At 33.8% G+C, this 21,337-nt stretch overlaps 2 protein-coding genes and 1 long non-coding RNA gene across 10 annotated transcripts in view; 1 reads left to right on the top strand and 2 right to left on the bottom strand.

Annotated features, from left to right (window-relative positions):
• Nucleotides 1–3,069, bottom strand: part of LOC105840552 — a 25,519-nt gene extending 22,450 nt beyond the window's left edge. The window contains exon 1 of the long non-coding RNA XR_004964545.1: nucleotides 2,554–3,069. This is a non-coding gene — a long non-coding RNA (uncharacterized LOC105840552). The remainder of the gene's footprint in view (nucleotides 1–2,553) is intronic.
• Nucleotides 3,070–3,128: 59 nt separating this feature from the next.
• Nucleotides 3,129–5,765, top strand: LOC118644040 (protein ALP1-like). Of its 7 annotated transcripts, none has more exons than XM_036291745.1 (3): nucleotides 3,129–3,814; nucleotides 4,082–4,126; nucleotides 4,344–4,485. In XM_036291745.1, exons 1-3 carry the CDS (start codon nucleotides 3,298–3,300, stop codon nucleotides 4,403–4,405), a joined length of 624 nt encoding a protein of 207 aa, XP_036147638.1. In that variant the 5' UTR covers nucleotides 3,129–3,297; the 3' UTR covers nucleotides 4,406–4,485. The 7 variants fall into 7 exon arrangements, with proteins under 7 accessions (XP_036147638.1, XP_036147637.1, XP_036147633.1 ...); XM_036291740.1 differs by adding an exon at nucleotides 5,143–5,765 and having other exon boundaries at nucleotides 3,146–3,814; nucleotides 3,890–4,596; XM_036291743.1 differs by adding an exon at nucleotides 5,143–5,765 and having other exon boundaries at nucleotides 3,146–3,814; nucleotides 4,082–4,596.
• Nucleotides 4,714–6,442, bottom strand: LOC118644073. Of its 2 annotated transcripts, XM_036291747.1 has the most exons (5): nucleotides 6,061–6,442; nucleotides 5,778–5,934; nucleotides 5,581–5,720; nucleotides 5,134–5,352; nucleotides 4,714–4,954 (listed from the first exon to the last, which is right to left on the bottom strand). In XM_036291747.1, exons 1-5 carry the CDS (start codon nucleotides 6,239–6,241, stop codon nucleotides 4,734–4,736), a joined length of 918 nt encoding a protein of 305 aa, XP_036147640.1. In that variant the 5' UTR covers nucleotides 6,242–6,442; the 3' UTR covers nucleotides 4,714–4,733. The 2 variants fall into 2 exon arrangements, with proteins under 2 accessions (XP_036147640.1, XP_036147639.1); XM_036291746.1 differs by having other exon boundaries at nucleotides 5,134–5,720.
• Between the last annotated feature and the right edge of the window lie 14,895 nt (nucleotides 6,443–21,337).

Here is a 21,337-nt window from a genome sequence, read left to right on the forward strand (position 1 = left end):
TGTTGCGAAAGTATGCTCGGCAAGTTTTATTTTGTTCTTGCTACTAATTTGCCATTATTCTGTGCTTAACAAGATTTCCTGTTTTTGCCATAAATTTATTGTCATGTCGTGTAGCAAGGTTTGCTCTGTTATTTGCTTAAATTTTGCATTTTATCGTGTCGGAACAAATCTTGTAATTTCTATACGTAATATTTATGTACAAGTCTTTCTCTGTTATTTGCAGCATCGTGTGATGAAAACTTTTGCCGTAAATTTGCTCGAAACTTTTAGAAAACAAAGCAACAGACAATTACTTGTCATAAAATTGTTGTCAAAATTGAAACAATCCTTGCTGTAAAGCTTTCACGATATGTGATTTTAACAGGCCTGGCTAGCTGGGTATGTATGTATGTATGTATGTACGTATGTACGTATGTACGTATGTACGTATGTATGTATGTATGTATATATATGTACATACATGAAGAATACATATATTAATATATTAAATTTTATCACAATTTTTTTTAAATATATATGACTATATTATACATATTGTTTCTGTCTTGTGTTTATTTTTATTTTGCATATGTAATAGTCAAATAGCGAAATGCAATTTATAAAGATTGATTTAATGTAAGATCAAAGAACAAAGATTAAATAGTTATTAGTTTTTTAAAGACTTATTTATGGTTCTTTATATATATTTCTTTATATTTTAATGTAATATAGATTGTAGACATAAAATTTAGAACATTGAGTGAGATAATGTGCATTATTACATTAGAAATTTGTGTATAGAGATATATATATTTATATATGTAATTTTGTTTCATGTAATAAATATATAATTTGATTCTGCATTTCAAATTTATCATTGCTCATAAATTCCTTTATATTTTTTAAACATTTATTTTAGCAATAATTACGAATACTAGGGCACTAAAAATGATGTCCATTTGAGGTCCTTTTAGGTCCATTTCAGGTCCATTTCAGGTCCTTTTTTGGATCCAATAGACGTCTGAAGTTGTGAACAACGAGCGTCCATAAGACGTCCATTGGACGACCGTCGAACCTTATTTGGTTACTCAATGGACGTCCCGATGTCCAAGCTCGGACGTCCAGTGAACGTTCAATGGACGTCCATGTTGTTGTGAGCGAAACACTCACAACCAATAAATTTATATTATAGAATAAAGGAAATAAAATATTAAAATTATAAGATAGCTCGCCGAGGAAGGCTCGCTATCACAAGGTGTCAGGTGACACATGCCTCGTGCGCTGCCGGCCGGTCATCGCACTGGGCAACGCACCAGCCACCTTAAAGAAGTAGCGAAGCCAGCTTAGCAACAATCATGCCACCGGAAATGCATACCTGCATTTTGGCAATTGTTGCTAAACTCGCAAATATTTCCCGCGCGCCGGATGCGCGCGGGAATGACCATATATGGTCATGCGGAGGGCCCGATGCCCCCACTAACGATTAAACCCGCGACATTATTTAAGCCGCTGCCGAACAGCGGCCAGCGGGATCAGTAATTAGAAATCAAGCCGATACGTACGGCCCGTACAAGTGCATTAAGAGTTCGGGACTTAGCCGCTAGCAAGCCTCAAGCGAGCAACGAGACGACGCGTTAACTCCGAGTCGCGCGTCGTATCTAATCTATTGTAACACGACGCGGCACCTTCGCCGACCGCAACCAGTGTACAACAACAGAAATAAATCTTATATCAGTTTAAATTAAAATCAGTGAGTGAGTGATTTGAGGACCCTGCCTACAAAACCGCCTCTTTCCGCGAGTTCTAACTCCTTGGGCAGCAACGAATCCCAAAAAATCTTTTGTCGCACCGCAAGGTACGGCAAAAATATTTTGTTGAACCGCAAGGCGCAACAATGTGCTGTCTGGGTAGTGAGTAGAGTACCCAGATAGCACAAGGACATCCAGTGTATGTCCAATGGATATCCGCTTCTGAACATTTGGACATCCATTAAGAGTCCAAATAAGGTCCGTCGGACATTCGATGGACGTCCATAGGATATACGTTTGGCACAACTTTGTACGTTCATAGAAAGTCCTTTAATGGACATCCATGGGATATAAGTTTGTCACAATTTCGGACATTCATAGAAAGTCCGAAATAAACCAAATTTTGGACCTATTATGGTTTGATTATTTCTTTTGAAAAAAAAAGAAAAAAAAAGAAAAAAAAGAAAAAGAAGAAAAAGAAACGAAAATGAAAAAGAAACAATAATATATTATAACAAACATTTAAAAAAATACCAATAATTAATAATGTTAATAATAAATAAAAAAATAATACATATTATTTCATATTACATATTTCATATTCTATCTAAAAGTAGAACAATTAAAATAAACCTTTTAAAAATTAAAAATAATATAATTTATTATTATTTATAAATTAATGTTAATTAGAAATATTGTAAATAATACATATATATATATAATTTACAATATTTCTTTTAGATTACATAATAAAAATAATAAAGATGTAACGAGCCGTTCCTCCGCCACGTTAAGGCATCTAGATACGAGGCCGTTACCCTCCTACCTCGTGTAGTCCCCTCCGCTTATCTCGGTCTCCCCGCACATCTCCGCTCCTCTTGTCACCAAACGGGGGCTATAAAAGCCCTCCGCTGGTGATAAGGAATCAGATCTCCCCGGTCTAGCGTACTGAGCCGACCGATCCTCTCAGCGAATTGAGCTGAGTATCCAAAGCACGCACTGAGTGCCAAACTTAACCTCAAACCGGCTTCCTAACTAGCGCGCACTGAGCGCTTCCTCGCGCCACGCTGTGAGTGGCAAAACACCGCCCCGCTCGACACCCGGATCCCGGTACGCGTATTGAGCTACCGATCCCGACTGCACACGGGGACCCCGTACTGAGGGGAAACCGCCGACGCGGAGGACCATCCACGCGGGATGATCCTCGACGATAACAACAGCTGATCGTCGAACAGCTGATCACCGTGGCTGTCGAGCCGAGCTCCGCGCCGCACCGCGCAGTCGCGCACCGCCGCGACCAGTCATAACGCCGCACCGACCGACTCGGCGAATGCGAACGCCGCACCGTACCGCGCAGCCGCGACCGTAAAGCCTAGACTCCATTAACGCGTTGAGCTGCGGCAACGTTGTGTGGCGACGCATTGCGTTCGACTCTATAGGTGCGTTGGACAAAACCGTGACGCACTTGACGCCGCCGAACGTAACCTTAAATTCTGGATTGCGAAACGCAGTGTATCTCTTGCAGCATACATAACTCTAAAATTGCATAGTGCAAATTATTATTTAAAAAATGGATGAAAATCTTGCTCTGCTTTTATGGCTTCGAAGGAGGAAACGGCGAAATCGATTGAAAGAAAATAGAAGAACGGCTCGTTGGTGGATTCATCCAATAATTAGAGAACGATTTGAACAAGGTGCATATGAAAATTTGATATTGGAATTGCGAAATGATCCTGAGCGATTTTTCAATTTTCATCGAATGTCACATAATCAATTTGATCAATTGCTAGCTGTAGTTGAAAGTCAAATAACAAAACTGCACGTAACAAGAGAACCCCTGAGTGCTGGATTACGTCTTTCATTGACTATACGGTACCTTGCTTCAGGTGACAGCATGATAAGTTTGCATTATTTGTACCGTATTGGTAAATCTACTGTTCCAAAAATTATTACGGAAACGACTCATGCTATTTGGGTGGCACTTATGCCAAGAGTTCTTCCACGACCTACGGCTGCAACATGGGCCAAAGTTGCTATAGATTTTGAACAGAAGTGGAATTTTCCTAACTGTGTCGGAGCCATTGATGGTAAGCACATTCAAGTACAATGTTTCAAAAATACGGGCTCGGCTTTTTATAATTATAAGAGTCAATTCAGCACAGTTCTACTTGGAGTGTGCGATGCCAACTTAAGATTTATTTATGTGAGTATTGGTTCTGCTGGAAGAGAAAGCGACGGTGGTATTTTTCGAAACACGGATTTTGGAAAGCATTTAATGGATGGAACTTTAGCATTACCTCCACCAAAGAATCTTCCAAATACAAATATTTCCTTGCCTATGGTGTTTGTCGCAGATGCAGCATTTCCACTTCTAACGAATATGATGAGGCCATATCCAGGTACCAATTTGACTGCGGATAAAACCATTTTTAATTACCGTCTTAGTAGAGCCAGGAGATTAATCGAAAACACTTTTGGATTGATGTCATCACGTTGGCGAATCTTTCGAAAGCCAATTATTGCATCGATTCCAATTGTAGAAAATATCATTAAAGCTTGTGTTGTTTTGCATAATTGGCTTATAAATGAAGATCTTCAAATACTACCTGCTCGTAGAAGATACATTCCGAATGATTTGGTTGACCGTGAAGATTGCTGTGATAATACAGAAAATGTGATATGGAGAGTGGAAGGACAGCTACCTTTATGGCAGAACTTAACTGCAACTACATGTAGAAACTCTTCAAATGAAGCAAAACAAGTTAGACAGGGATATACAAAGTATTTTATGGAGGAAGGTGCCGTAGATTGGCAGTGGAGAAAAATAGCAAATTTTGAAGAACGTTGTTTATGATACAAACAAAAAATGGTAAGTGTAGAAATTGTACAAGTATAAAGAACCGCAAGTACCATGCTAAACAATGTTGAACATACGTGACATAAGATTTTTAATACACATAAAAAAATGATAATGAGATAAAGGAAAAACTTTTTATAATGTATATATTATTCAATAATTGAATTATTACTTAATATTTCTGACAAAGTATTCAAAACGGTCTGTTTTAAGCGCATTTTGTCTCTAATATTTAACTGTTGAGTATCGCGACTTATGGATAGATAGAATAAATCATCTGATGTAAAATTACTTAGACTGTCCCTTTTCGTTTTTTCACTGGTGATATTTAAAATTGCTTCGTCCACAGGATCTAATGATTCACTTTTGCCTGGAAAATAAAAAACTTTAGTTAATAAATACTTTAATAATTAATAAAATAATTAGAAACATGTTTAAATAATGATACTTTTAAAGTAATTAAAATATTAAAAATTAAACATGTACAATAAAAGTACATATAAATGATAAGTGATATATGATAAATGATAAGAAATCGCAGTAACTAACGTTTTTTAGCTCGACTTGAATTCGAAGGACATGGTGACGTTGAAGGAGGCCGAGACATTAATGATGAATACGAACTACTAGCTGTTGAAGAGCATGGAGAATTTAAATTTCGAAGCACAGGACTAGGAGAGTTTGACGAGATATAAGGCGTATTATTCGTCAAAATAGGAGTTAACAGTTCCCTATTTTGTTGTGATGAAGAACTCTTCATATAATCACCTAAAAAATAATTATTACTATTACAACATTGGAACGTTTCTTGAGCTATTTTTGTACACTTTTGTGTTATTGTCTTTATAATTTTTGGGTAATTCAGGACAACCAATTTTTGTTCTATGTCCCATTTAATTGTGATTTCAAAATCAAAATTTTTCAATTTTGTAATAGTAATTAAATGTTTTATTTCATAAGAATCTATAATATTCACCATTAAAAAACAAAACGTACTTATTTCCACTTCGCAGTTTTGTGTCGATGACGATGTTGACTGTATTGATGATACAGTTGACTGTATTGGTATTATATACTGTGATGGTGTAAAAACTTGAGTTATTTGGACATTATCATCTTGTAAATTAGAAATTGTTCTGAAATTATACAGCTAATTAATAAATAAGATTAAATTAAAACGTGAATAAACTTACTGTCTTGCTTCCACAGTTTCTGTTAAAAATTCTAGATGAGGCATAAGCGACCATGTTGTAGATTTAGTTGCTGCTTGTCCACTTTTTGTTAAAAGTTTCTTTTTTTCTTTTATGTATCTATCACGGATAGACCGCCAACGAGATTTAACAAAATCATCTATAATGTAAAGTAAAATAATACATAAAATGTTAAAATAATATTATAATAATTTTGAAATTAAAATAAATATTAATTTATTTTAAAGCTGATAATTTATATTTTAAAATTGATAAATATAATTACCAGGTACATTTAGTTCTCGTGCAATTTCTGCCCACTTTTTGTTTTTCACATTATTGTCTTTATAATGTTTATTTTTTATATCCCATATCTCGGAGCAAGATTTTACATAATGAATTATCAATTCATTTAAATCCTCACAACTTTCATTTCCAGAATTCATGTTTGACATTGCATTATTCATGTGTAATAACAAAAATAATGCGATTGAGGTTATAAGCCTACATAACCATGGTATACATAATCATCATGATCGTGGTTCACGACTTCCGAAATGTTCCGAATATTACCGAACATTACCGAATATGTCTCTCCGCTGCGTCAAAATCAAAATTTTTCAATTTCAACGCACGCTGCCGCAGGCGACTTGCGGCAGCCTGCGTTGAAGATTCTGATTCGTCGACACACATTGCCGCATGCGTTGCCGCAGCTCAACGCGTTAATGGAGTCTAGGCTTAACACCGCAGCCAATCCGACTACCGCCGCGACCGACACGAACGCCGCCACACATTACACCGCCGCGATTACACCGCCACGAGCATTGTAGTCTGTAAGACCGGCCGCTACCGCCGATCGACGCACCGACCGATACACGGGCCGTACGCCCGCCGCAGCCAATCCGGCACCGAATACCCAACGCGCACATGCGCTACGCGACACACGTTGCCATAACCAATCGCCCGCGACTCGCATAGCGAGATCTTAGTTGTAAGTTATTAGAGTAGGGAAACTGTATATATTAGATAAGTGTAACGTCCCAGCGTCCGGAAAATTTTGTCCAAAAGTTTTCTCGCGAAACTTGTCCAGATGCATGCGCGCTGAGTTACCTTACTCAGTAATGCGTTTCTATGGCTCATTCTTACTTTCGTTTAAGTCGTCATTATATAATAATAATTCAAATATTAAGCACTTAATCGTACTTTAAAATTACGTACATATATATATAAAAATCATATATTACATATATGTATACTTTAAGTTATCTAGCATTATTTTAACTCTCTTATCGGTACGAACGCATAGGCAATCGGATCGTTTAAACTTCTAAATTCTTACTCTCGTATTGCTTATGGGTTCGTCGAGGATTAATTAACTGTAAGATAAATAAGAACCGGATATTTGTAAAGGCCCTTGCACGTGCACTGTCGGATGATTAAAGAAATGATATCTCGTCAACTGAATCCTCAAAGATTCAAACGGAACGGTTCTAAAACAAAATCTGCTATTATCAACACGACGGCGACAGGATGTCGCGCCTAAAGAAATACAATACGAAATTAATCCGCGTAATATCCGGACTGCGTGTCGGAAGATCAGGTGAACCATAGCTAGGCATTTAACATAAACAGTTCGTAAGATATATCGATTTCACGTTGGCGACGAGATGTCGCGCCCAAGAAATAATTAAGATTGATAAGCCGGCGAGATATTTGGTAGTGAAAGCGATCCTAGCCGAAAATATCCCGGATCAAATGATCGATGAAATCCTAGACGAGATATCTCCGATAAACATCCGCACACGTGCAAACGGTCTCACGCGCCTTATCAGCGACCCCCGAAACTTGGTTCCCGCCAAGCCGCCGAATCACTCCCACTCTTACCGACTCTTGCGCTTCGCGCGTGTTCCCTACTCCGGAGCGCTAGCGGCCGCTGAGCGCAGCGCCGATTTTGCTCGATCCCTTTGTCCGCGCCCTATTTAAATCCGCGCACAGACGCCGGACGATTCATTCATTCATTCATTCTCTCATTATTATTCGACACTCGTTCAGTACTAATTCAGCGATTAAGTCAGTCATTAGTTCTCGGTCACGCGTCACTCTTCAATCTTCAAGTTATCTGCAACCTCTCTCGTACTTCGCGATCAACTCATTGTTAATTAAGTTAACCAGTGCGTGCTCCGACAGACTGCTATCACCAACATATCTCTGCGACCATCTTCAACTGTCAACCCACATCAACCATTTAATTATTAGTGGACCAAACTATCGCTTCAAACTATATTATAACTCGTGAGTACTAATTAATTATTGTTTACTTTCGCTCCCTAGAATATTTTCCGAAATTGAACTGTGCCATATTATAAAGAATCCTTTCGATAAGGATTAATTGTCGACTTCATTTTCCAAATAATTATAAACAACTCCTCTAGGTACAACCCTCTCCCCTCCCTTGTGCCGCGATGAATTCTACAACACCTAAAGTGAGTAGACTCAGTGATTAAAACATCGTCAGTGAAATTAGAAAAGCCGGTATATTCGTGCTCAACGAAACTGTAGATTCCGCTAGCGAGCGTTCTATCGCTTGCCAGCGATATAAGAACAAAACCGTAGATTCCGCTAGCGAGCGTTCTATCGCTTGTCAGCGATATAAGAACAAAACCGTAGATTCCGCTAGCGAGCATTCTATCGCTTGCCAGCGATATAAGTTAGTTAATCATTCACAAGCACGAATATACTCGACGGCCCTAATTTCCCTTGACGCAGAAAGATGCTTAACTAAGCGTTCACTCGCTTAACCAAGCGTTTATTTGTAGACCATCAAGAAGAATCGCCACCGCGCTGGGAAAAAGAAAAGAGCAAAAATCCTCAAAGCTCAACAAAAAGCCCTAGAGCGGGCTTTCGAGGAGATTGAGAATTTCGTGGGCTACCCGCTGGAACACACCCCCCTTCCTCCTCCAGTCACAGACGCTCCGCCAGGAAGAGCAATTTCTTCCCTTGATCTGTTCCAAGAAGACACCGTCCCTTTGGAAAACTATAACCAGTTAACGTCTAACGCGCCCGAAATAATCACGCTTAGCGATTCCGATCACGATTCTCCGGAAGCCTTTAGATCCAACTGCGGAATACCATAGCGATGCAGTAGCACAGATTATTATATTTCCTCCAGAGAATTAAATAATACATGTAATAATCCTATACGTTGTTTTATTAATAAATATATACATATATATATATATCCAGATTCATTAATCTTAACTACATCAAGGTCATACTAACCAAATCCTACAAGGTTTTCCATCGGCAACAAGCTCTCGTTATACCCGGGTAGAGTTCGTGTAAGCGGGCTGCCCGAAATTTGAAAGGAGAGCTCCCGCGTCGGTCAGGCGACCGAGGCGTCGCGACGCACACATTGAGAAGAAATATCCCTAGACCCGGACGTTACATAAGCATATATTAGAATAAATCATAGTTGTAAATATATACCGCTTGCCTCCGTTATTCATTCAACCAGCCCGCCGCCCGAACCCTGAATTGCCCGCGGCTATCCGTAGCCCATCATAATTAAAAATTCACGGTTACAAAGATAAATTATATAAAAGTAAGATCCAAGTGCGGACATAAATCAGATATTGAGCATAGGACGTTTTGAATAGAACACCGTTTTAATTCCAATAATGGATATCCTATGAATGTCCATTTTATGTCCATGGACATGTGGACCTGAATTGTACTTAACATGGACATCCTTGGAACATCCAGTGCTATTTGGGGTATGATCACGATATCAAGAGACAGGACATTTTACAAGACCGAAGACAGTGGTCGTTGTCGCATAATTACGATCCGACAAGATCAAGACACCGTTCGCTACGTTTTGCAAAGAACAATTACTGCAAGAAATATTCGCAATGAATTTCATTTACATAACGTATCTGAACAAACGATTTGTAATTGTTTAAGAGAGACACCGAGAGTCGTCTGTGTACTGAACATTTATTTTAAAGTCTCTTTGTACGTAAACATTACTTGTAAACATTACGGTATGTATATGAGTAAGTGCGTACTCGTAATGTTTACATGTAATGTTTATGTATAGAAACTTTAAAACAAATGTTTTAACAAACACACAGACAATTCTCGTGGAGTATTGAGCTTGTATACGAAATTTTCAAAATGCCGCGTAGACATTTGAACGCATTTGAAACAACATAAAACGACATTTAAGAAGTCGCAAGGAATAGCCGCAAGCGCGCGCGTGACGAACCGCGAGATTCTTACCTTTGCTGTGAAACACACACACACACACACACACACACACACACACACACACACACACATACACGCGCGCGCGTGCAATGTGCACAATCCAACCGGCATCTTCCACGTGGTACATATTGGATAACGCCGATAGTAAGCGTCATTTAAAAAGAAATATAAGGTTGACTTTGTAACTTGGTCAAAAGGGTGTAGAAAAATTGTTGATAAAACGTTTTAAGCAATTTCAGCAATTTCAAGAATGATAAACACGTGGAATACAAATGTTTTATTTCATGAAAGTTAGTGTTTATTACTGGGGAATAATCGTACTATAAAACTTTGCTTTAGCGATGTGATTGTATCTTTCTTCACAACAGTACCTTGAACTAATTGAAAACCGTAAAATATGTGATTTTTTGATGTAATCTTTGCACGCGATTTGTTGTTAGAAAAAGTAAATCTGTGAAAAAATTAATAACAACACACAAAAGTGCAAACTTTCAACTTTCCAATGCTTTTTTGCTGAACGCAGTACGTTGATTTGTTCACGAGTAACAAGCGATGAAAGTCAAAATGATCATTTTTCATTAAAATCTCAATAACTCGATCAAAAAAAAATCGTATGGCAATGTACAACCATTCAAATTAAAGGGAAAAGTTTCCGCTTTAAGAAGCAAGTAACAAAAATACTCTATAGTTTTTTTCACGCGAGATGCAGCGCAGCAAATTCGGATAAAAAATTTTCATTTTAACGGGTCAAGCTTCATCATTGTGCCACGTTGGTAAAAAAAGGATAACTAAAATCGCCAAAAAACGAAGTTTGAAAGAAGAAGTTTCAAGCTTTAAAACGCTTTTTAGATTTTGTTTCTACGATGATTTTTCGCTGAATTGCAGCAGTTTGAAAATAACCTAAATTTTTGGTATACAAAAAGTGTTCCCTATTTTTTTTTATGATTATCCCAGGTAGTAAAAGCCGTTATTTTGACGTTTTAGAAAATATTTCGGGTACATGTCCTATATATGCAGTACTTGCATTATGAAAATATCAAAATAACATAATTATAATGTAAAAAAAAAATCTACGTTGTTTCTCAACAAGCATCACGACCCACCACACCATAGTCACATTTGGAATTGTCTAACTTCCGCGGTCACCCATCCAACTCTGAACCGCCGTCGACGTTGCTTGACTTCGAAGATCGTACGCTACCTAGCCCTTTGTGATGATCCATGAACACTTGATGATCATGAATACATATTTGTTATAGATCAGTTCAATAGATGCGAGAAACATGAAACTTGTAGTTAACTAATATTTTTATAAATAAATATAAATTTACAGTTTTTTTTCCTGATTTTTACAAATGCAAAATAACATGTGGAATAACTTATAGAAATATGTTTTTGCTCTGTTCTTTTGATAAAGCTAAATTATACCTCAGACAAAACGCAATATTTATAAAATATTTATAAAATATTTATAATATTTATTTAAATATTTTATAAATATTTATCCAAATATTTTATAAATATTTTTGTGGTCTTAGATTTGACAAATCATAAAGATTTATCATAAATATTATAAAAATATTTATGAAATATTTATAAATATTTACAAAATATTATTTATACAAATCTTTATCTATTTACCATAAATATTATATAAAATATTTAATCTATATTTTAATATGTTGAATAAAGATTTTTTTCTTCGTATATATAAAATATGTGTAAAATATTTATATATTTTGAAAAAATAAATATTAATAAATATTTATCATAAATATTATGTGCTGCCTGGGATGATTCTAAAATATTGATAGTATTAATTATATAAAATATTATATTAATTTTAATAATGTTGTTTATTAATCAATCTTTAAATAATGATTAATAGTTATAGGTAGCAAGGTGTCGTCCACTGGACCTCAATAATTTGTCATTTGAGGTCAAATCGTCAATTATTACAAAGAATTATAGTTAACGTCAATAATTAGTCACTAATAAAATCTTATTAATACGTCGTAAAATGATCAATTAACTGACGTTATTAATTAGTCAAGAATATGACGTCGGAAATACGTTGTAGGATGGATAAATGACTGACGTAATTAATAGGTCAAAAATGACGTTACTATTACGTCTTAATTTGGTAACATGACGTCTGCGACCTTAAATGACGAATTATGGACGTCGTATTAACGTCACCTTGCTACCTGGGTAATTATAAATAAAATTATAATTTTAAAAAGAACATTTGAAAATGGATATGTCCAAGTAACATATATTTTACCTTGTATGGCCCTTATAATTGTTTTTTGGCTACTGATATTAAAATAATCACGTAGACCTTTCCACGACGAGTGTTTAGCAACTTCATTGCTAAAAACTTTTCAGTATATTTTAATCAAATTTTCTTTTCCGCAGCTTCCGCCTATACGAACTAAACAGTACAGCTAGACAAACATAATGAGATTATATGTATATATAACATTAATTGCAATATATAATAAATTAAATAAAAAACACCATTTAACTTACAAATTTGTTATATTTTTCTACATTTTCTGCTAAATTATTTTTTAAAGCCTTGACATCATCAATTGTTTTAAGTGGAAGAGAACGCTCCATATTTGTCAAAATGCAGGGGCATCTGGAGTCTTCTTCATTTTCTTTTCTACAGCTAATAACACAGTTTTATTCTCTTTAATTGTTTGTGATAGAGAAGTTATCACTTCGTATATGCTATTAAGGGGATGCTGGAGATGGGTCTGTTTTACCGATTAAACGCGATTATTGTTTTTCTAAAAAATCTTTTTGTTGATTAAACAGAATTAAAAATCCTTCTCCAGAATTAAAATATAGAGACTAACGGAGTGCGCAGTTCACAAGTTTATATGAAAAACGAACAAAAATTAAAAAATCACAGTTTTGTGATCGACTCCTGCGGTCGACTCGTAAAAACATTTTCTGCGTATAAAAGTTTTAGACTTTGTACGTACAAAACAAGCGTGCCTCGCACATTGCATTAAAAGAAAGAACAATTCTGTGCTTTTAGAAATGAGCCTAGACGCTTCAGTATAATGATTTCTTTTAATGAAAATCTTGTATGTATGTGTGAGTGCGGATTCTTAAAAAGTCGGTAAGTAGAGTAATATGAAAAAAAAATTTGGTTCTTGATATAAAATCCAATTCACAGATTGATATTAATATGTGTACTTTAATTCTGGAAAAGAATTTCCAAATCTATAAAAGAAATATACACGAAATCTCATTAATGATGTGCACGAATGACTCTACATTATCGACCCCAATCAAGTTTGAGAGGCAGTCCAGCATCCCTTTAAAATGCTCTAAAAAATTAATAATATTAAGAAATTAATACAACAAAAATAGAAATTACAGAATGAAGAAAAATATATAATACCTTCCATGCTATTTGACATTGATGTCATTTTCGTATGTAAATCCTGTACACCTACAAAATTAGAGAAGGACTAAAATAATTTCAAAATACTTGTTAAGAAAAACTTTAAATCTTATTTAAAAATATGTATTATATAAAGATAATACGTATAAATAATAACGTCGACTAAATTGGAAAATCTCCTAACTCTATTTTTAGACAAAATTGAGATATTAAGTGCATATCAATGTACATAATATGTATAATAATATGCACATAATATTTCTATTTTATCCGAAAATTGAGTTAGGAGGTTTTCTAATTTAGGCGATGATAAATATAGCAAAAAACCGTTACTTTTATGAGATACTATTGATCCGTCAATGACCTGAACGTCTTCTTCAATGGATTCAAGTGGCTTGGAAGTACTTGGTTTAGTAACAGGCATGTTAGTCATTGTAAGAGTCGGTGGGTTTGGCAAAATCGATCTTGACTCAGAATCAGAAGATTCGGAATAATCGGAATTAGAATTAGACGGAGTTTTTTCCCGTTGGGATTTGTTGGATATTCGTACATTTCTCTTTCTTTGATGTTAAATATTGTTATCATCGCATGATGAATAATTTGTAAATTTTGCTCTAGCCTGTTCTAACGTATCTTGGTTGGGAGAAAATCATAATTTTCAAATTATTTTTCAACAATATTAATAACTTATAAAGACTATAGATTAATAATAAAATATAGGTTACCATAATATCCATGAAATTCGATAGGATATAGAGCCCACTTTAAGTCATCATCATCAGGTAAAGTTTGTTTTAATATTAACGTATTTATATTTCTAACCGATGGCCACCAGCATTTTGTTGCATTTGATCGAAGCCGTGAACTCGGTACCTCAGACACGATTTCTTCTTCATCATCGCCGTCTTGGGTAAACGTTACTACTGTATATGGTTTTGTCATTGTTGATTTTTTCATCTGTAAAAGTAATATATAACAACTTTGTTAAATAATATTAATTTCTTACATTTCTATATATGCTACATCTATATCAGTATACTCGCCATAAAGACGTATCTTGATGGAGTAAAGGTAATATTACTGCTTCTTCTTTGCCTAAAGGCAATTTTACACATTTTGTTTTAATATCAGTCAATGAAACAGTAACCGATTTGTATTGTAATTCTCTGATTTGTTTAATTTCAATGCTTAAAGAATCGCATTTTATCGGATTTTAAAAAAATGACTTGACATTCAAATATTTTTTACCCTGAACGAAAAATCTGTTTATTTTTTAAATAAATTTTTGTAAGCACAATTGTTGTACTATCAAGCAAACGGCAACAATTATCAGCAGATCGTGTACTAATATAGAAGTCCTTGCATTGAATTGATTTTATTACCTTTTCACAATTAGCATTTGAATTATTAATAAACTGTAAAATTGGATAATTCTTTTCTTGCGACAAGTTCAAATTATCTTCTTCCATACAACGACAAATTAACTGTTCTAAAGGTTCCCAGAGAACATTATGACGTCTTAAAGACGTCTAAAAGACGTCTTATATTTCTATAAGACGTCTTATAAAACTATCAGAAAGACGTCTTTTAGACGTCTTTAAGACGTCTTATGACCCGATTTAAGACGTTTTTAAGACGTCTAAAAGACGTCTAATTTTTTTTATTTATGACGTTTTTGAGACGTCTTATATAAAAATTATTTTAGACATCCCTGGCGAAAAAATTTCTACAAAATTCTAAAAAACTACAAAAATTTACAAAAGTGTTCCAATTCTGGCATTTTTTTGTAGTTTTTACAGAAAAATGCTAAATTTGAAACACACTTTTGTAAATTTTTGTAGTTTTTTAGAATTTTGTAGAAAATTTTTCCGCCAAGGATTCCAAAAGCTAGGTTTATTATTTTTTATTTTTTATTATTTTAAACAAAATACTTTATATTTATATTTCATTATTTTTATTTTATTATTAAGATAAGTTTTTTTTACAAATACAAAATTTTATATTATATATTTCAATTTTATGTTTTCGTGATTGGAAATTACAGAATTTTACAGAGATACTGGATTCAGTCACATATTTTACAGCAACTTAAGCGCAACACTATTATCGTCCGGTTTATTAATTGTCAAAAACTGTTGTCAGAAAGGTTAATTATTTCCAATAACAGCCTACACACGCGATACGTACGAGAGTTAAAAAGTTGTGTTGTATTAACGTATCCACACTCGGCTGCGTTACACAGCAAACCAGGACAAAACGTCCCAACACACACGCGATACGTGCAAGAGTTCAAAAATTGATACGGGATAAGCACGTCGATCGACTTGATCGCATCACACGGCAGATTTGGTTATGTGCGTCATTCGACGTCTTAAAAACGTCTTTCTCAGACGTCGTAAAGACGTCTAAATGGCGTCTCAAAGAATGTCTTAAAAAAGACGTATTTTAGACGTCTTAAGAGAGACGTCTAAAATAAGACGATTTTAAGACGTCATAAAGACGTCTTTTGGTAAAGTCTCAAAGACGTCTCTTTTAAGACGTCTTAAAGATGTCTTTTAGACATGCGTGTTGTCTGGGTTGATTCTTAAAGATTCTTTAAGAATCTATTAAATCTATTAAAGGTTCTAAAGGTCGCAGATTTAAATTTTTTTTAATTTTTTGCATGTAATTTTCGTACTTAAATGCGCTGAACTTATCTAACGGCTCCCATAAGTTTACATAATCACATAAATGAATTAAATTATGCTATATGAGACATGCTGATTTCCATATAATATACCTTAATTTTCCACAAAATACAACAATAAGCTATGTGCATAATTAAGCAGTTGTACGCAATATTCTTTTGAACATAAAATTCAAATGGCTACACTGAGGCTTAAGAAATAAATGTACTTATCACGAGATAATTTGTTGTAAAATATTACGGACCCGGTGTACAACAACAATTGCCTAAATTCGGTACCTTTAAATGTGTAATACCTTTATTTTATCATAACATTGACGCTCACCGAACAGATGCCCGGAATCTCGATAATACTATGCGAAGTCTTCGACGCAATTGTCGAAGATACGGAACCATAAATGTAATCACTAATTATGATTTATTTATTACAAGAAGAAGCGTTTATTTGTTCGGTTCCCAACAAAGAATGGGACTAGTAACGAACAGACCAAGATTGTCAGGGCGAATAGACTATATCCGCTCGTGACCATAGGCGCCGTTGGCACCCATGTAAGTCGCGCATGTGACGCGGTGGTCAACGAGCAAGAAAGAAGCACGTACGAGTGAGTGAGAGTAAACTACTTGATGCCCACTGATTGGCGAAGAGATCAATATGACAACAGATGCGCCAATCAGGGCGCGTCGGGTGGGGTGCACGAGGCAAATGTAACCATCGACTTAGAGCATCGACTGTGCAACGCGAATTGAAAGTGAGTCCAACTGTGGGAGAAGGACGACACGAATTGGCGGGATATATCTGTCTTTCTCTAGTCAAGACTGTAACATCTGTCTTCAAAGCCCCGTGCAAAGAATTTTTCATAAAAAGTAAATAAATAATAATAACGTATTTCTTGAATGCAAAAATTTTTATTGATTTTTAAATAATACAATTTTTGTATTTTTTAATCTTATTCTAATTTCTTCAGGAAATATACATTTATTTGCATAATGTAATCGAATATTAAAAAATTTATTCAAAATTTTTTTTATTATAATAAATTGATGTTTTTCTGAACATTCTTCTTTGTTATGTGATAATTGGTATAGAATATTTTTTATAGTTACTTTTAGTAACAATTCATTTACATTTTCTTCTTAAAAAACACTTACTTCCCTAAAAACTTTTACTCTTTCTACGATCATACATATATCAATTCTTATATCTGTAGAAGCTGAAGTTAGTTTTTTTTCACCTTTTATGTCTTGCAATAAAGATGCTTTACCAATACCAATTATCCATTTTTTACAATGTAAACATTTAACAGTTTTATAAATTTTTTTATAATAAAGCCAGAAATGTAACCAACAATGTGTTTAACATAAGTAAAATTAGTATTAATAAAACTATATGGAATTGAATAATTGTATTCTAATAATATTGAAACTTTAACATCTTCATTTGTAATTAAGTTTATGTTTTCTACAGTTGTAGAATTAATACTATTATTAGTTAAAGTTGTATTGTTATTCTTTTTTAAATTATTAAGTTGTAAGATACATGTATTATCTTGCTCTTCACAATTAGTACTATCTAATTTAGAAATTTGTGCGTAAATTAATAGCCACTTAAATGCTGATTTGAATTGTTCACTTGACGGATTATTGTTGTGTCCATTACGAGATCTAATACTAGAAAAAAATAATTTCAAATAATCCTGCGATAATTTGTATGTTAATAAATATTGAAAAGAACTATCATTAACTGTAGAGTATTTTTCAAAAATAGACAGTGCATTTTTCATAGAAATTAATAAACCTAAAAAACCAATTTTTCTATTACTTTTTAAGATATTTATTGTATTATCACGTAGAGATGTTATGTAATGTTCATAATCAACAATTTTTGTTCGCATTTCTTCAATATTATCAAATGTAAACGCTTTTATGCTTGAAGTTTTTACGTAGCGTTGTCGAGAATTAAGCATATCAAAAATATTATTTATGATTAGACAAAATTTTTCTGTTTCTAATGATTCTGAAAATTCAGGCATTTTTACGACAGTTTGAATGAAATTTAGTGCTTTATTTACACTTAAACTAAAAACCTAAGTTGCTAATTTAACTTTCATTTTTTCACATCTAAAATTAATATGCCGTTTTCCAATTTTTGTTGCGGGATGTAATCCATACTTATGTTGATAATAAACTAATTATTTAATGTAATTCCATTTAATATTATTTCCGTCTCCATCATAAATAATTTTTTTGTCTGCTAAAGTATTACGTATTAATTTTATAGCATGGCATGCATCAAATATTATATAAATAGGTTCCTGCGTTACAGGATGTGGAAACGATAATGTGGGATTATTTAAATTACGTAATTGTGCTCCTAAACATTCAGCCATAGTAATATTAGATGCTGCACCATCAAAAGTAAGTGATACAATATTAATTCCAGTAATATGTAACTTTTTTAAACATTTTGTTATAAAATTTGCTTTCTTTTGGCCGCTTAATTTATGGATAAAATGATAAGCTACTGGAATTTTCCAATGTTCGTTTATATAAACAACTAGAATTACCATTGCTTGCGTAGCCCTATCTAATAATTTAGATCTTTTAACGTGATTAGAGTTGTCGCTATTATTATTATTACCACAATTGTTTATTGTAACAAATCCATTATAATTTTTACCATCCCATCTTACATGCTTCCTAATAGCCATGTCATCTATCATATAATACTACAAAATAATTTTTTTCCAATCTTCTTGGCTTCAACACTCTTAGCACTTAATATATCTATTTCTGCTTTACACGTACCAGGGTTAACAATAACATTACTGAGCCATTTCCTGATAGTTGAAGGATGTGGAAGAGAAGGATATAAGCGTCTCACATATTTATACGCTTTAGGTGACAGAAAAGACAATGTAGATGAAAATATTCTAGATTTAAGTCCATATTTAGCAATTTTCTTTTTTGTTTTTGTCAAAAATAATACCTTATCTTTAAGTATTTAAAATATTTATACATATAATTAACAGCAAGTTATATAACTAATTATATATTTAAAAGCGAGTACAATGATTTAATTACATTTCTAACAGTTTTATTTTCGATATAGTATTATTTACTAAACTTTTAATTTACTTTCAATTAATTTACTTACTTCCCAGACAGCACCAGATATCGTACGAATATTATACTCTCATACGTAATGTACTGTGATCATACCGAATATACGTAAAACATTCATATAACGTCTCAGTAGAATGTCATTTTGATATATCCTCAAGATAAACTTAGAATATAGCGACTGAACTTCGCAACTCCTACTGAATATACTGAGATTATATCTAATATACTCAAAACATCCGTAAAATATCCTATGATATATCTCATGTATATCTATCACATCCCAGACAACACGCATGTCTAAAAGACATCTTTAAGACGTCTTAAAAGAGACGTCTTTGAGACTTTACCAAAAGACGTCTTTATGACGTCTTAAAATCGTCTTATTTTAGACGTCTCTCTTAAGACGTCTAAAATACGTCTTTTTTAAGACATTCTTTGAGACGCCATTTAGACGTCTTTACGACGTCTGAGAAAGACGTTTTTAAGACGTCGAATGACGCACATAACCAAATCTGCCGTGTGATGCGATCAAGTCGATCGACGTGCTTATCCCGTATCAATTTTTGAACTCTTGCACGTATCGCGTGTGTGTTGGGACGTTTTGTCCTGGTTTGCTGTGTAACGCAGCCGAGTGTGGATACGTTAATACAACACAACTTTTTAACTCTCGTACGTATCGCGTGTGTAGGCTGTTATTGGAAATAATTAACCTTTCTGACAACAGTTTTTGACAATTAATAAACCGGACGATAATAGTGTTGCGCTTAAGTTGCTGTAAAATATGTGACTGAATCCAGTATCTCTGTAAAATTCTGTAATTTCCAATCACGAAAACATAAAATTGAAATATATAATATAAAATTTTGTATTTATAAAAAAAACTTATCTTAATAATAAAATAAAAATAATGAAATATAAATATAAAGTATTTTGTTTAAAATAATAAAAAATAAAAAATAATAAACCTAGCTTTTGGAATCCTTGGCGGAAAAATTTTCTACAAAATTCTAAAAAACTACAAAAATTTACAAAAGTGTGTTTCAAATTTAGCATTTTTCTGTAAAAACTACAAAAAAATGCCAGAATTGGAACACTTTTGTAAATTTTTGTAGTTTTTTAGAATTTTGTAGAAATTTTTTCGCCAGGGATGTCTAAAATAATTTTTATATAAGACGTCTCAAAAACGTCATAAATAAAAAAAATTAGACGTCTTTTAGACGTCTTAAAAACGTCTTAAATCGGGTCATAAGACGTCTTAAAGACGTCTAAAAGACGTCTTTCTGATAGTTTTATAAGACGTCTTATAGAAATATAAGACGTCTTTTAGACGTCTTTAAGACGTCATAATGTTCTCTGGGATATTTCCAAAATATCCGCGTAATATCGAAAGTGAATCATGTCAACGCTATCTATGATCTGTAACGTTACGCATTTTCGTCTGCCGTGTGATGCAGACACGTGGTGAAGTGTAGGGTGTGAACGTGCGAACACGAACTCACGAACAACGTGGTTTTCTCAGGAATTACGCCCAGATAACTCTGGTATGTACATAAGATATAATATAGTAACGTAAACTATAATAATATATATATATTGTATATATACATATATTATTTAGGTTATAACCTACAATTATCTGAGCATAATTTCCCAAAGCACCCCAGCGTATTCAACAGATATTACGCTTCATTTTTTGCGATAGCTTCCTGATGTGCGAAATGATTAATTCCTCTTCTTATTTCTTCTTGCTAATTCTGTATGTTTAATTCCTTGTTCCTTATTCCTCTCATTATGCATGAGCCCATATAATGTGAACATACTGTAGACATATTGTGAATATACTGAAGATATACTTTAGACATACGTATAACATTCTTAAGATATATTCGGTATATTCTCATAAACTGCCAGCGAAATTCTATGGGATAAGGCAACGCGGACATAGTACGTTATGAGTATATACTCGCCATATCACAGACGTATCTCTAATATTATACGAATATTGCAATATACTTTCGCAATATCCTATTATCGTTCTCATAATCTACATGTGCTGTCTGGGTT

The sequence above is a fragment of the Monomorium pharaonis genome, chromosome 9 (genome assembly GCF_013373865.1).
Source record: "Monomorium pharaonis isolate MP-MQ-018 chromosome 9, ASM1337386v2, whole genome shotgun sequence".
Classification (NCBI taxonomy): domain Eukaryota; kingdom Metazoa; phylum Arthropoda; class Insecta; order Hymenoptera; family Formicidae; genus Monomorium; species Monomorium pharaonis.